The sequence below is a fragment of the Cnephaeus nilssonii genome (genome assembly GCF_951640355.1).
Source record: "Cnephaeus nilssonii genome assembly, chromosome: 2".
NCBI classification, from domain to species: Eukaryota; Metazoa; Chordata; class Mammalia; order Chiroptera; family Vespertilionidae; genus Cnephaeus; species Cnephaeus nilssonii.
In genome coordinates this window covers 26870932-26886692 of record NC_137073.1, presented here as the reverse complement: position 1 = coordinate 26886692, position 15761 = coordinate 26870932, and the positions used below count along the sequence as shown (strand labels likewise).

The window sequence follows — 15761 nt, the reverse complement described above, 5'->3', positions numbered from 1 at the left end:
CAACAGCTCCTCCAGGAAGCTTTCCAGATTATGTTGGGGTGTACTGGGTATGCCTACATTACCATCAATCTGATAACACTAATGTCAAAAGTCCATTTATCTTACAACAATTCAACTACCAATGGTCAGAGGGGGGAAATAGGACGAGAGAGACAGCAAGATGACTCATCTGAATAATGTCGGTGACTGACTCAGTTCGCCATTTCCCTCAGTGAGTATACACCACCTTGCAATGATGGGTCTTTCCATTTAGTCCAGGATCATTGCCCAGGTATCCATGGACTGGGGGGGGGGGGCATGGAGAGAATCCTGGGGGACTTAAGTATGTACAGTTTATTTTCATAATTATAGTCACTAACTCTAGAACTAAAGTTTAGAACCTCCTTCAGTTATGAGTGTAAACACCAGAATGCAGGTGCATTAGCAAGACCTGAGGCTGTGACACCAACAGAAATTACAGATATTTTCCTATCACATGGTTTTGGTAGCAGATGTCTCAAGATATCATTTCCACTTGCCACTACTTCAAAATTACAGTAGTTCATAGACCCAACACCAAATCTAATTACTTGCCATATTAATAAACATGCCAATTGCATTATTATTTCACATATTTGTTATCTTTATATATTTTGATAGCTGCATTTCAATGTTATTTCTATATATATTTTGATAACTTCCCTTTGTAATCCTATGCATCTATTTTTTTGCATTTAAGAATATTATTCAGAGAAAGAGGCCATAGGTTTCAACAGCTGCCAAAGGGGTCCATGACTCAAGAAGGCCCTGCCCTAGCCAGGAGCTTTCTGGGCACAGGGCACCAGGTTCTCACCTTCCAATCCCTGGTATGTGAAGTGGTGGCCAGTGTATAGCAGGGATATTTTATACAAACTGGGATATTATATTTACCAATCGATCATTTCTGTTTCCTCCCTCCTACTTCCCTCCTCCCTTTCTTCCTTCCATGTGTCTGTCCATCATTTCCCATCCATCTCTCCATCTAGCTGGGCCAGTCCACAGTTCTAACTACTGATGCCTCTGCAGTAAGCCCCAGGTCCCGTTCTGCAGAGTAGTCGAAGACTTGGTCAGGGGAAAACGGGATTCGTGTGAAATCCGGTGGCACTGCGCTCTTGTGTGGCCTTGGACATGTCCCTGAATGTGCCCGTGGCTCAGTCATCTTTCAGGCGCTGAGGGCAGATCTCTGTCTCCAGTGCTCACACCACAGTGAGTATACACCACCTTGCAATGACTTGTCTTTCCAGTTAGTCCAGGATCATTCATTGCCCAGGTGTCTATGGACTGGGGGTGCCACGCCCAAGCGTGGCCACATGCCTTCGTCCGTTCCATTTACTTCCCAAAGCCAGGGAATGCTCTGGCTGTTTTGTTTTCAAAATATCAGAGTGGCCGAGCCTTAAAAGGAGTCACAGCTATTATCCATTCCGCCCATCTACAAGGCAGGGTGGTTAACAATTCTGCCCAGGTCCAAGATACTAGCTCCCCACTTACTCTCCATATGACCTTGGGTGACTTACTTAACTAGCTCTTCTCTGAGCATCCATTTCATTATCTGAAAGTGAGGATAGTAACCACACCTCCTTCATGGGGTTCAGGGGAAGATTAAGGGGGTTAACACACGTAAAGTACTTAGCACAATGGCTGGCATGTGATAAGGGCTTGGCAAGTCTTAGCTGAGATTACCCAAGACATTTCGAAGGAGGCAGAGAGTGAGAGAACTGCCATCAGGCACCAGGAAAACGGATGAAGGATTTGATCAACAGACACCACTTTTTTCAAATGCTCCTACCCACTCATATCGAAAATGCAAATCAAAACAGCAAGATACTGTTTTTACTCATGGGGTTGACACAGATGATATGATGGATAATCATACCAGTGCTTTTGAGAGGGGAAACAGGAAATCACTTTGCTAGGTGGTTTGAAGAAACCCCCGGATAGGACAATCCAGCGGTGCCTGTCAAAACGTAAAATGCACCAGCCTTTCAGCCAGCGGTCGCAAATCTAGCCACTCACCGTCCAGATGTGCACACTCAACTGTGACACGATGTATGCAGAAGAATGGAGCACTAGTGAAGACGGGGGAAAGGAGAAACAATCTAAACGCCCACCAGCAGGAAAGGAGTAAACTAGGTGACAGAATATTTAATTCATTTAATTAATACTTATTGAACAGTTCGTTCCTACCTACCAGACACCATGCCAGGTGCAGGGAATAGAGGGGTGGACAACACAGAAGGCAGTTAAAAACAGCGAGGAAGTGATTTGTGCTGCTGTGAAATGGGGTCTAAGATATAAAGAAAGGAACGGGAAGCTATTACAAAATATATTTCATCAGACTCCACTTCAAGAAAACAAATAAAATTCCTGCCTGTGCACATGCACGTGAGCGTATACAAAGGACATTCTGGGAGGAGAAGTGAGAAAACTGTTAATGTAGTTACCTCTGAAGACTGTGGCAAGGAATATGAGAGCTTGCCTTTTCACTTGATGCTTTTTTTATTTTATTTTATTTATTTTTTTTATCACATGCTTGTATTATTTATATGCTTCCAATCTACTGTCAGTCCAGTCAGTTCTACTCTCAGTAGTATCCAGAATCAAACCACTTCTCTTGGCCTCCACTGTTAGCATCCTGCTCCCAAACATCACTGTGTTTCCCTGGATGTTGCCTCAGCCTCCTCTTCCACCCATTTCCCTGTGCCCACCCTTTTACCAACCACAGTCCATCTCAGCAGAGCAGCCGATTCCATTTTCAAAAGCCAGGCCATGTCACTCTTCTGCTCAAAATCCTCCAAAGGCTTGCCAGCATGGAGCAAAAGCAAAATCCTATCTAGGTTGGACCCTAGTGATCGGGACCCACCTCCAACCCCTCTCTCCCTTGTTCACTCTTGCTTTAGCCACACTGGCTTCTATTGTGTAAATGACCATGCCAAGCACATTCTGCCACAGGGCCTTTGCACTGGCTGCTCTCTGTCCCTCCAGCTCTCTGCAGGTTTACCCACTCTTACACTTCAGGTCTCTGCTGAAATGTTACCTCATTTCCATGTGGCCCTTCATAATCCCTCCAAAATCAAGGGCAACCCCTCTCGACTGACCTGGCCTGGCCCACCTTTCATGACTAACCTTTCTCCTTAGCACTTGCCACCACCTGATGTATCATATGAATACTTGTGTCTCAATTATCATCTGTCTAGAATGCAAACTCATGACAGCAGGGACTTCTGTCTTGTTCACTGCTACATGGTCAGCCCTAAAACAGTATCTGGAACACAGTAGGCACTAACTACATAAATAGCTCAATGAATGAGCTAACCAATAATATACTAACCATCACACAACACATACAATAGAAAACAACACGTACAACACGTGATATACAATGTTGAAAATAGCGACTATGAACAACAAATCCAGAGAAAGGTCTCAAGTCTCAAAAGGAACATTTATAAATGAAAAATAAATAAATAAGAAGAGCAAGCATGTTTCCAGCCCCAGCCGCCCTCAGAAACAGGGCGGAGGAACACCCAAGGACCAACTAACAAACACCCGACAGCCAGCCCGCAAACAGCCTGGTTGTTTTAGGTCAACACGCAGCACACAGGACTCTTTCACGGAGTCCGGAGGGTAAACCCGCCGGAGTGAACACGGTACAGTGCGTCCACTAACGAGGGAGTAAATGCCAGTGGGTTTGAACACGCTGCAGTGTCAGCCCCAAAGCCACAGACGGTTTCTGGGTGTCCAACGAGCCCGCACCCTCCTGGGACAGCCAAACCATGGCCCATCGGCCAACCCCAGCTCTTCAGGAGGACGGAGCCCTGGGGTCCCGCCTGGGACTCAGCCTTCCCGCTGCCAGGGTGCAGAGCTGGAACGTAGGGTCTCATCCCCCCCATAGCCCACCCTCCTGGGGGCCCTTCCCTTTTCTGAGCCTCTGGGTTTGCTGGCTTTTCAAAAGGGAGGAGGGACGTTACAGCCTGCCTTGGTTTCTCATCTCGCCCACACTGAAAGCTTGGCTCATTCTAATGTGGGTCTGACCCAGCCCATAGGCGGTCACTTGAGAGGAAAAACTCAAAATCTGAAGACAGTCACAGGGAGGTGCCCAACCAGTGGACTTCACCCAACCTCACCAGCACCCTCTCATTACAGGCCGGCCGACACCACTTTCACAGCATCCCTGCGGAGGATCCTTGGTCAGGCCACCGGTTCTCGGCTGGGGTTGGTGTTGCCCCCAGGGGACATCTGGCCCTCTCTGGAGACATTTTCGTTTGTTACAACTGGCTCCCGAGGGGGTTTGCTATGAGCATCTGGTGGGTAGAGGCCAGGGATGCTGCTCAACTCCCAATGCCCACGGGACAGGCCCCACAATAAAGAACGGTCTCATAAAAAATGTTAGGAGTGCCCTGGCCCAATGGTTACGGCATCTGCCAGCACACCCAAGGGTTTTGGGTTTGATCCCAGGCCATGGTCAGGGCGCATGCAGGAGGCAATCAATCAATATGTCTCAATCTCTCCCTCTCTCTCTCTCTCTCTCTCTCTCTCTCTGTCTCCCTCCCTCCTTCCACTCGCTCTAAAAATCAATGGAAAATATCTTCAGGATATTTAAAAAAATGTCAGGAGTGCTTTGCCTCAATAACCCGGTGGATGAGCAGGAGAAGGAGGTCCCCTGGGGAAGGGAGACCCTTAGTGACATACAGGCTGGGGGCAGAAGGACAGGAGTGATGAGACCTTGCCCACAATCCACCTTTAGGCTCCTGAGTTGGCCTTGGCAGCCAGCTGTCTAAGGAAGCCGTGAGGGCATTCTTAACCATAGGTCAGTCCCACTGCTGGCCAGGTCCGAATACCCTCAGCCTGGAACAGGCACAATGGAGGCCTGTGCAGGGTGAGGCTCCGGGGCCAGCTGCTGACGCATTTCTTCTTGAGAAGAACCGTCCCCGCCTCGGCCATTCTGCTGACCTCTCGGGAGCCAGGCAGGCCTGGCTTTACTCGTATGGTGACACAGTCCACCCCTATGTGCACAGCGTTCAGGCGAATGTCCTAGCCTTATCGCTGGACTCAAAGCACCGGGCTCAGCTGCCAAAAACAACCTGGGTATTTAAACTAAGGATACCATCCCTCTTCAAAGAAGGAAGCAGCTGTCCAAGTCCAGAAGGAAGAATGTTCCAGAAAGAGCACAATAGATTCTTGCAAAGAGCAAATACCAACATCTTCGCCCTGGCCATGGCACGGGCTAGGGAGACAATGCAGGGGCCTGAAGGGCCCTGGTTGCTGACACGAGAAAGAAAGCAGAGTGGGTGAGGGGTGCAGGTGTCGCAACGCACAACAGGGTGTCCTCAGCTCACCCTCTAAAGGGCCCTGAGGAGGCAGGTTTTGTTGTGGCTGCTTGAATTAGTGGGGAGGCTGAAAATCATCGCGGAGGTTTCAGTAAGTGAAGAGGCCGGGATTCGAACCCAGGACTTTAAGGATAACAGTAAATGCTCACTGCCTGCCAGCCATGGCTCTGTTGCGTAATGAAGATTAGCCCACTTGTTCATCCCAGGACCCTGGGAAGCAGCCACTGCTGGTGCCTCCTATTTTTTAAACAAATTGAGGCACGGAGAGATCAGCTGGCAAGGGGAAGGTGTAGGAAAGTAAGTGGCGTCAGGCGGCCTGATGCTGTCAATAAGGCTCTCTCCCCCTCACTAGGCGGCTGTGTGGGGTGGCCAGGTCCAGGCTGCCCCCCTGCACTCTGCAGCCGAGACCCCAGGAGGGTTCAGAGTGGCGTCTGTGCAGACGGCACCTCAAAGCCAAGGCCTGCCAGGGAGCCAGCGAGTGGAGCCGACCAGGAGGGGACTTTCATGAACAGGTGTCCCCGGGCCCCAACCAGAGGGGGCAGCTGGTCCTTGCCACTAGCTGACATCTAGAGGCTCAGGGTAGTTTTACTCCCAATTTTTCAAAAATCCTCCCACCTCCTTCCAGAGAAACCATGGGCCAGTTGGAGGTGGCCACACGAGGCCTGTGTACAACTCTGGGTCTAGAACCCACATGAGCAAGTCACCACCAGCCCCCCCTTCACTGGTGCCCAGTTGTACTTGGGGCCGCGAGCATTTGGCGAAGAAGCTGCTTTAGGCCCCTTTCAGAGCTGGAGGTCCTTTCTTCCAGCACTGAGCTGGCTCGGCACCTCCTCTTCGGGACAATGAAACTGCCCACTGTCCTCGCCCCACCCATCTGGCACCTGTTCCACAGCGAACTTCAGTTTTCCATCCAGCCCTCTGCGCTTCAGTGGAAAAATAAGAGCTACGGTTCCCAGAAGGAAATTAGAACGGGTTTAGTATTAATAAGACGTTCCTTTCCAGAAAGCCATTGAACCCGGAAGGGGGGCTGCCCTGAGGTTGGAGCTGGACGCCCCCCCCCCCCATCCTGCGGGCGGAGAACACCCCAGGTCCCAGCCAGGACCCCTTGGGCTGCAGAAACGGCCACCTGGAGGCCCTTCCACTGGCTCTCCGAGGCAAAAGAGAGGCGGAGCACTTCTGAGAAATCGGATTCAGATGCTACGGAGGTTTTATTTCCTGGAGGTGTGACAGAACGAGAAGAGAGGAGTGGGAGGCCTTGCTTGCTGGCAGAAGAGGCAGGACTAACCTTGGTCCCTTTTCACAGGTGAGCCAGCGGAAGCCTAGAGAGACCGAGTTTCCTTTTAAAGGCCCTACAGTCAGTGAGGGGTAGAGGCTGGATGAGAGCCACCCTCTTCTCCCCCAGAGACCTTAGTCCCTGAGGCCTTCTCTGCCTCGGGGCCAAGGCACACACAGGAGTGGTGTGAGTGAGTGACAGGACTCAGACCAAACTGCCCCCTGCCTGGGGCGCCTCTTCTCACAGCTGGGTCCTCTGATCCTTTATTTAGCGCAGCGGTGTTTAGCGTGTTGGTTTCTTGGCTTGGTTTTGGGGAGAGGTTGTCACAAATAGAACGACTTCTATGAACGTCCGCCTAGAAAAATACTCCTACACCCACAATTGGGCATTGAGTTTCAAGAGGATCGTGGTTCCCTGGCCCCCATTCTGGGACATGTCCTCGGTTTAAAGACCCCCTTCTTTACCAGAGCACGACCTGAAGTGACCGTGGCTACCCCGGGAAATCCCACGGGCGGTGCTGTGTTAGCAAGAGGCTGGAGGCTGGAGGCAGGCTGAAGGTCCAGGTCAGGGTCCCCAAAGGGAACAGGTGCTGCTCTCCTCGGGGATAATGACTATGGAGATTTTACAAAGAGACGCTTGCTAAGGGAAAGGAGCAAAGGAGGTAAGTGCAGCAGAGCCACAGCGGGGAGCTGTCAGCACCTGGGGAGCTGTTATCAGATCCTGGAGAGAGGAGCTGTAGCTACGGGCCACAGCAACACTCACAGGCAGACACGGCCCACCCCCGGGAAATGACCCCACCCCACTGTCCTCCCACTCACCCTTCTCCTGCCAGCGCCTCCTCTTGGCCAAAGCAATGAGAAGTCCAGTGGATGAAATCCATCAAAATCTGCCTCTAGGGGCCCAGAGAAGGGAGGAGAAGGGAGGAGAGCAGATCTGCTGAGGGTGGGGCACAGAAAGAAGACACCCAACAGGCTTCCTCTCAGCCAAGGCCTCTCTAACCCGAGATGGAATCGGTGGGTGGAGGACACGTGGGGCTGTTGAGCCTCCCGTGGCCGGGGACCACGTGCTACTTCTCGGACGGGCAACTGCAAGGAGCATCCTGGCCTCCACTAAGATGCGAGCTATTGTGCACGTTGTTGAGCCACTCCGGGTTTTCTCATGTGTAAAGTACAAAAGGGAGGCCCTGGTGTGCCCCGAGGGGTGACAGCACCGCAAACGCCGCAGGAGATGGAGACCTGGGCTCCGTCCTCCCTCTGCTCTCAGGGGCGCTGTGGTCTTAGACCAGTATTTCCCCTCCCAATGCCTCCGTGTCGGCACCTGCAAAGGTGGGGGACGCGGGCCCCTTCCCCGAGTGCTGCTATCACGATTACATGACATCATGCATCAAAAGCGCTTAGCAAGTCCTCGGCACAGAGAAAACACACAGCGATGTTACAGTAAGTAGCATCCGCGGCCCTTTCCAGCGCTTACATTCTACCAGCCTGGGCCCTGTGTGTCGGTGTTTGTGTCCCTCACACACCGGCACCTCCGTGATGCTGCTGTCTCATGTGAAAGCAATTTTCTTGACTGAGTTATCATGATAACTAGAGCCTTCAAACCCAACCTGAACATCCCAGCCTGGAAGTCTCTCTTTGAAGCCCCCCGTGTGCACGGCCCTGTCCTCACACCCCGTGGAGAAGATAGGCTAAGCCTCCAGATCTTGGTCCTGGTGATACTTTTGCCAAACACCAGCCGTGCCTCCTCTCACAGAGCCTGCAAATCCAACTACAACACCGTGTTGTTCAGCTGGCAGCGCATGGGCTTCTGCCTTCGTGCTTGAAAGAGGGTGCAGGAGGGGTCTCTGAGACATGCCTCCTGCTGGAGGGGGATGTGAGCGTCTCCCGTCCGAGGGCCATCCCTCTGCTCCCTGGCTGCGGGGCAGGTCTCCCACAGCCTGGAATTCACTCCGTGCAGACACGTTCCCAAACCCTCCTGCTCCGGACTGCTTGCTTTGAGTGACCTCATTCTCTGTCGCCACCTCCACCTCTAGTACCTGTCACGATACCGATGACTATACCTGTAACTAGATCTCCATCTCCATCCAATCTGTAGCTACGTTTACAGCTACATCATATCTATATCTAGTCTCTATATCTAATCTAGAGTTATACTTAGCATTTATAATTATATTGTATACACTATACACATGCACATTATAATGTACACAATATAATATCTATACATTAGCCATTGATATAAATTAGGCATAGATTACATCTAATTTATAATTACATTTAACTACATCAAATGTATAATATATGATTAAGATATATATCATGTGTACACGTAATGTATGTATATACATGTATTACATGTGCATATATAAGTTATAGATCTATAACTATATCTGTATCTAACCTCTATACTAACCTATCTATAATATATATCTATACCACATCTATGTCTATATCTTAGTAACGAAGCAGTGAAGGCGTCTTTCATTTGTAACCTGGCTCCCATCCAGCCTCTACCCCGCACTGACTGTAGGGCCTTTAAAAGGAAACTCGGTCTCTCTAGGCCTCCGCTGGCTCACCTGTGAAAAGGGACCAAGGTTAGTCCTGCCTCATAAGGTTCTATTTCCTGATAAATAAAAGCTAGACTGCCAGGTTCAAATCTTGGCTGCTCCACTTGCTAGCTGCCGTCGCAGCTGAATCTATTTGTACCTCAGTTTCTCATCTGTGCAAAGGGGTGACAGTAATACCTCTGGTAGGGGACAGCTGTGAAGTCTGAATGAGTGACTCCATAGAAAGAACTTACTTAGAAAAGTCCCCAGCACATCCTATAAATACTTAGGACATATTAGCTGCAAATAATAAATTTACGAATGTGTACAGTACACAGTTCCTGGCTCACAGTAAACATATATGCCATCCATGTTAGTCATTATTGACAAGAGCAACAATTTGAAGTGTTCCCAGTCAAGAGCTAAATTCAAACCTTCAATGTCTTGGGCCAAGTCAGCCCCCACCAAGAACAGAGGAACAGTGACCTCAGCGCTATTTTCCGAAGCGGGGTGTGTGGCTGCGCGTTGGGGAACTTGGTGCCTATTTGTGGAATGTTGCATCACATCGCTCACGCTGAGTCACACAGACCAGAAAGGCACCCGTGGCCATAGCACCGCAAATCCGCCCTGGGAACGTGTGCACTGCCCCGGTCCGGCCGCCCTGCCCGGCGAGCCAAGTCTTTGCCCAGGCTATGGTCCAGCTGGTCATTCCCTGTCCCACCCCTCACCAGGGCCAGCAAATCAGAGCCAGAGGAAAAGATCGCTGTAGAGCAGGGGTCCTCAAACTTTTTAAACAGGGGGCCAGTTCACTGTCCCTCAGACCGTTGGAGGGCCGGACTATAGTTTAAAAAAAACTATGAACAAATTCCTATGCACACTGCACATATCTGATTTTGAAGTAAAAAAAACAAAACAGCAAAAACACCCGCATGTGGCCCGCGGGCCGTAGTTTGAGGACGCCTGCTATAGAGGGATATGGCCTGTACCCAACCCAGCCTGTCTGCTCCGGAGAGGTTCTGCTCCCCCGAGGAGCTGGGGGAGGAAAGCAGATGGGCTGAGAAGCAATTGGTCTCCCCGTCCTCTCGACAGATGCTGGGCACCATAAGAATTAATGGGCTGGAGATTCAGGTAAGAGCCATTCAGAAGCTCCCTGATTACTCCAAATACCGCTCTCTACGGAGGAAAAGGTTAATCGAAGCCCAGAACTGGAAGAGAAGCAATCCCGGAGTGGCGGGAGAGCGTCAGGAGAGAGACTCCTGCGCGGAGGAGGCCCTGGTCTGCCTCCCAAAGAGGAACTGGGCCTCGACAACCAGTTACTGGCACGGCCTGCTCAGCGGTCCAGGGCCTTGGCCAGCCTCTCTCCCCACCCCAGCTAACAAGCTGGGTTTTTAAGTTGTTGTTTTTTTTAACATATATTTTAACGCTGCATATGCTCTGCACTGTGGAGCCATAAGTCTCTCAGGAACCGCCTTTGAGAGGTGTTTTCACTGTGGCATACACCGTGCGCACGCTCGCTGGCGTCGTGAGTCACCGCTCTGAGCGCAGTCACCGCTGTCGACACAGGCTCTGGGGATGAATGTGTCCTGGGCAGAGCCCAGAGGCGGGACCAGTCTGGCATTAACCAGGGAGGGTGGCATTTGAACATAAACAAGAGAACAAGGAAGGAACAACTCAACTTTTCTACAAGGTCCCAATGTTATGGCTGGGTCTGTCTTTGTACATAAGCTGTCCACAGAGCAAATGGGGTTACACCAAGGTTCCCCACCCTTGATGCTACTAACATTTGGGGCTGGATAATTATTTCTCGGGTATTTGCAGGGTGTTGAGCAGCATCCCTGGCCTCTACCCACTAGATGCCAGTAGCACATCCCTGGCCCTGAGTTGTGACAATCAAAAATGTCTCCAGACCTCCACCAAATGTCCCTGGGAGGTGGGGTTGGTGCGGGCGGGAGCAATAAATTTGCTCCCAGCTGAGAACCACTGGATTAGACCGAGGCTACAGTCCAACTGAGCATGAGCCAGCTATTAAACTAATGACAGCTATTAGCCGGATTTCCCACATAACCCCCATTATCAGCATGACATTGCTGAGACCCAAAATTCCCTTGGTCCTGTCAAAATGCTCGCCCTGCTGGACATTAGTGTGGCTGGGTGGCCCCACATTGAAACCCCCTTTCTCCTCTTCCAATTCCTCAGTCCTTTCCCTTCACCTTTGCAGGATAAGGTAATTCCTTATTCATCTTGACGTTATGATGACATGAAGGCTGAGCTCGAAGGAACTAACACTATAATTGATTCTAAGGAAAACTGGCACTGTTTTTATAGGAAGCCAGATATAATATGCAAAAATTTCAGAACACTATTACCGCAGTCTCTTTGCCTGGTTAACTCTTTCTCAGCCATAAGCTCTCAGCCCAAATCTTCCCTCCTCAGCTTGAAACTCACCTCCAGGGAGAGACCTCCCTGCACTGTGCCCACTCACTCTCCTTTGCTAACATGCCTGTCTTATTTCTGTGCACTTATTACCCCTTGAAAGGATGGGCGTTTCTATCTGTAAATTCACTATCTGACTCCCCCAACTAGAATGGGTGCTCCATCAGCAGGGAACCTCCTGTCTTGCCCATTCTTGTAACTTTACTTCAGCATCTCACACAAGGCCTGGCCTCCTCCTGGCCCCCAAACTATTTATTGAATAAGCGAATGGGTGGATGGCTTTACAATGGCATAACATCTAAAGTATTGATTTCCTTCCATCCCTGCTCATTCTCCTCGTGAGCGCTGTTCACCATCCTTAGGGGCCCCAGCGTCAACTTTAAATGATATGAATGTAACTGTCTACCCTTCTCCCCCAGTTAGCTGATTAAAGAAATTCAAGTGTCTGATTGGCCGTCGCAGGCTGAGCTGTCAGGAGTTTTCCTCCCGATGCCCTCGATCTTCAGGTCCTGAGAGGGATCTCAAGTAAACCAAGGTCTGCTCCCGTCTAAGTGGGGCCAACTTCGCAAAGAGCCAGACTGACGAATCTTTACTCTTCGGAAGAGGTCCTTTATTACCGCTCCCAGCGCACCTCCGTGTTTGAGTAGAGGCCAGTAACTAATTGACAGTGAAGCTGCTGGGGAGAAGGGAGGCAGAGGAGCTAAAATGAAATGACAAGAGGCCTTGTCAATTGGAGTGGATTCCGAAATGATAGACCATCTGGGGGATCAATGAGAAAGAGAAAACCAAATAATGAGGATTCAAATTTTTCACAACACTATGGATGCACAAGGAGATGTTTCATTTTTGCTGCCTGCAAATAAATGTTGTGTTGGGTCCTTTGCTTAATCCATTTTACCCACAAGTCCTATGGCAACCTATCTATCAAAGAACTACTCACTGTGTGGAGCACTGTATATATTTATCTATATATCTACATTCACCATCGACCTATTGCTCTTCCTATTTATCTAAGTACGTCCATGGATGCTTGTGGAAAGCTCCTTCCCTTCCCTTCCCTTCCCTTCCCTTCCCTTCCCTTCCCTTCCCTTCCCTTCCCTTCCCTTCCCTTTCCCTCTTTCTTTCCATGGACCTTGGGCAGTTTACATCAAGCCCAGCCCTCCAGCTCTGCCTGAGCATTAGCAAATTCTTCTACTGGTCAAGGCAACTGGAGAAATGGGACAGAGGTGGAGAAGATAGATTCTCATGGCATATGGCTCTGAGTCTGACACCCTCCAATGCTATATGCTTCCTGTGCGACCTTGGACAAATTACTTAACCTCTGTTCCTCATCTGAATTGGGGATCACGAGAGCACCGATGTAATTAGGGCACTTAGGGGATCCAATGGGAGAAGCCAGTTCTTGGCGAACGTCAGTGAGAGTGAGGATCATGATGATGCCACCAGGCTGATAACCAAATTCCAACTCCTCTCAGGCTTTTTTTTTTTCCCTCTTTCTAAGTCACCTGGTTCCTGGGTAACCGCCATCTGGAACAAGGGAAGCATGCCCCACTGTAGCCAGGCTTCCTTGGAGCCCCCCAGGGGCTGCCCGCGGAGGGGAAAGCTGACACCAGGGATTTCAGCCTTACTCGGCTTCCTCATTCTATTAATCTGGCCGTTAAGCAGAGAGCCCTGCTGATGCCAACAGATGCGAACGGCAAAGAGCAGAGCTTAGAGGAGTCCTCGGCAGCCCATCAATCCATCTCCCCCAACTCAGAACAGCCGCATGGGGCAGATTCGCCAAGCACCGGGGAGGGATGATGCAATGCACACCTGGGAGAGAGGGGGTGCATGGAGGCAAGGGCCCCCGGGGGGCCCGCTGACTGTATGCGGGCTGGGCCCTGCACACGTGAAGTCCCTGGCGTGTGGCGTAGGGACGTGGCTGGCAGTGAAATCTAAAAGGCAGGCCGACCTGTGGCACCAGTGCTACAGGATGGAGCACGTCATGCCTTTCTTAGGAGCAAAGGGCGCTGGGAGGGAAGGAAATGGGCGCTGACCAGCGGCTCAGAGCAAGCGCATCTGCCACTTCCTCTGCGGGGCTGGCTCTTCTGAGCTCAGGCACAGCTGCCATCTTGCTCGTGCCATGTGGCTAATATTAGGGGCACCACTTTCTGCCAGAAAACGCTTCCCTGCCCCTCCTGTCTGACCTGCCTGCGTCCGCCGAATAGGATCCCGTCGTGACTCACACGATGGGCTGAGGCCCAGCACGAAGTCAGATCTGGCCACAGGCTTGTGCCAACAGTTTAAAAAAATGCACTTTGGTTGGGTTCCAGTGTCTCTTTAACATGGGAAACCAGAAGTCGGGGAAAGACAACAACATCCGACGGCTCCCCAGAGACCAAGAACCAGATGAGACTGATGGAGTGTTGTTTGGAGACAAATTGAGTCATTTCCCCAGTGGCGTGGCACAAATGCAGAAAGCCCGTCTCGTGCCATGGCCGGCTGCAGCGCGAGGCTCGGGTCCCCTGGGCCATGGCTGTGACTCTTTAAGAGAGGTCCCTGGGTAGGGGTGAGCTGTCACACTCAACAATGTGCCGGCCAAAGCCGCTGGCACGTGACTGTTTCTTTCCCATGGACGTTCTGAAGGGCTGATTAGCCAGTTTCCATAGTGAAGGACTCAGGAGGGCCAAGGACAGACCACAGCGGGTAGTGCCACGCCACCCCCAGGAAGTGAGCTTTGGCTTCCAGAATTCTGGACACAGACTGTTTTCCCAGGGGGTATTCCTGAGTTTAACGAGTTTTCCTGGTGGGGAGGAACTGATAAAGAAGAGAAGCGCCATCATGTTTAAAACGCCCTGGAAGTTCGCCCACAATCCGCTGGGTGGCCTGGGAAGAGACCCGTTTCCCAAAGGGCAGCACACCTACCTCTAAAGGAGTATCTTTACTAGTAGATGCTTTTAGAGGCCACCCAAAGGAACTTTTCAATTTTATTGATTTAATATTTATTTTAATGTTTCGCAAAAGAAATTTAACTAGCACGCCAAACTTGTGATTTCACAGGTATTTTTGCTGGAGACAGCGTTTGTCAAGCTTGGCACCACTGGCAATTTTAGGCTGGATAATTCCTTCCTATGCAGAGGTCCTGTGCACTGGGGGATATTTAGCAGCATCCCTGGTCTCCACCGACTAGTTGCTAGTAGTAACCCATCCCAACAAGGGGACATAACCCAAAATGTCTTCAGACATTGCCTAATGCCCGCTGGGGGTCAAAGACACCCCTGATTGGGAACCATTAGCTTAAGATCAGTCTACTTCTGAAAGTAAAAAAAATAATAATAATTTAAGGAAAAATAATATATTTAGGTGATGTGATAGAATAGGTGTAATTTACCCATGGCAAACATGGCTGAGGTGATAGGTGAATGAAGAAATTTGGAAAAGCCAGGCCAGAGGATGACCAAACAGGCAGAAGGGACTGGGTCCTTAAGCTCCTCAAAGCCCCCCACCCACTGCTCTTTCCTGCCAGTTCTGTGGTCTGGTCACCCCTGAAGCCGATATAACTGAAAGCGTATGCTGGGAAATCTGAGGACAGAAGAACACAGAGAAACCCTGAGAATCCTCTCTCCCAAAAACATCTGGCCTGCCTGTCCTGGTTCTTTCTGTGGTGTTTTCTTTCTTCCTTTATCAAATTGAACTTATTGGAGTAACATTGGTTCCTAAAATTATATAGGATTCAGGTGTACAATTCTATAATACATCATCTGTATATTGTATTATGTGTTCACCACCCCAAATGAGGTCTCCTTCCATCACCATTTATCCCCCCATACCCTCTTCTACCTCCACTGGTGCTTTCAGACACCTGGGTACACACGTGTTTGCACACACATGCACAATCAGCTGTTGTGTGTGTGCACATGTGCGTACATGCACATGCTGAAAGGACAGGAGGACAGCTTTTGTGCCTGTCCAGACTTTACAAGCCATGGAGCCAAGAGGATGCACAGATACGTCCTGGAGAGCTGATGCAGGGACATCAGTGCAGAGAGCAGTGACAAAGACCATGGGAAGGTACTGACCTGGGTCTCCAGGGTGATCAGCAGACTTGGGTGTGGGTCCTGTGGGAAGAAAGGAGAAAATACACATGAGTGGTGGGCAAATTTAACCTACTACTCCAGCATCATTCAAA

At 50.3% G+C, this 15761-nt stretch overlaps 1 protein-coding gene across 4 annotated transcripts in view; it reads right to left on the bottom strand.

Annotated features, from left to right (window-relative positions):
• XYLT1 (xylosyltransferase 1) overlaps positions 1 to 15761 on the bottom strand; it is a 305653-nt gene that overhangs the window by 191325 nt on the left and 98567 nt on the right. For all 4 annotated transcript variants that reach the window (XR_013813923.1, XR_013813924.1, XM_079779721.1 and 1 more), the window contains exon 2: positions 15652 to 15690. Coding sequence is in view for 2 of the 4 variants with exons in the window: in XM_079779721.1 (XP_079635847.1) it covers positions 15652 to 15690 (39 nt within the window). In the remaining 2 variants the exon portion in view is untranslated. The remainder of the gene's footprint in view (positions 1 to 15651; positions 15691 to 15761) is intronic.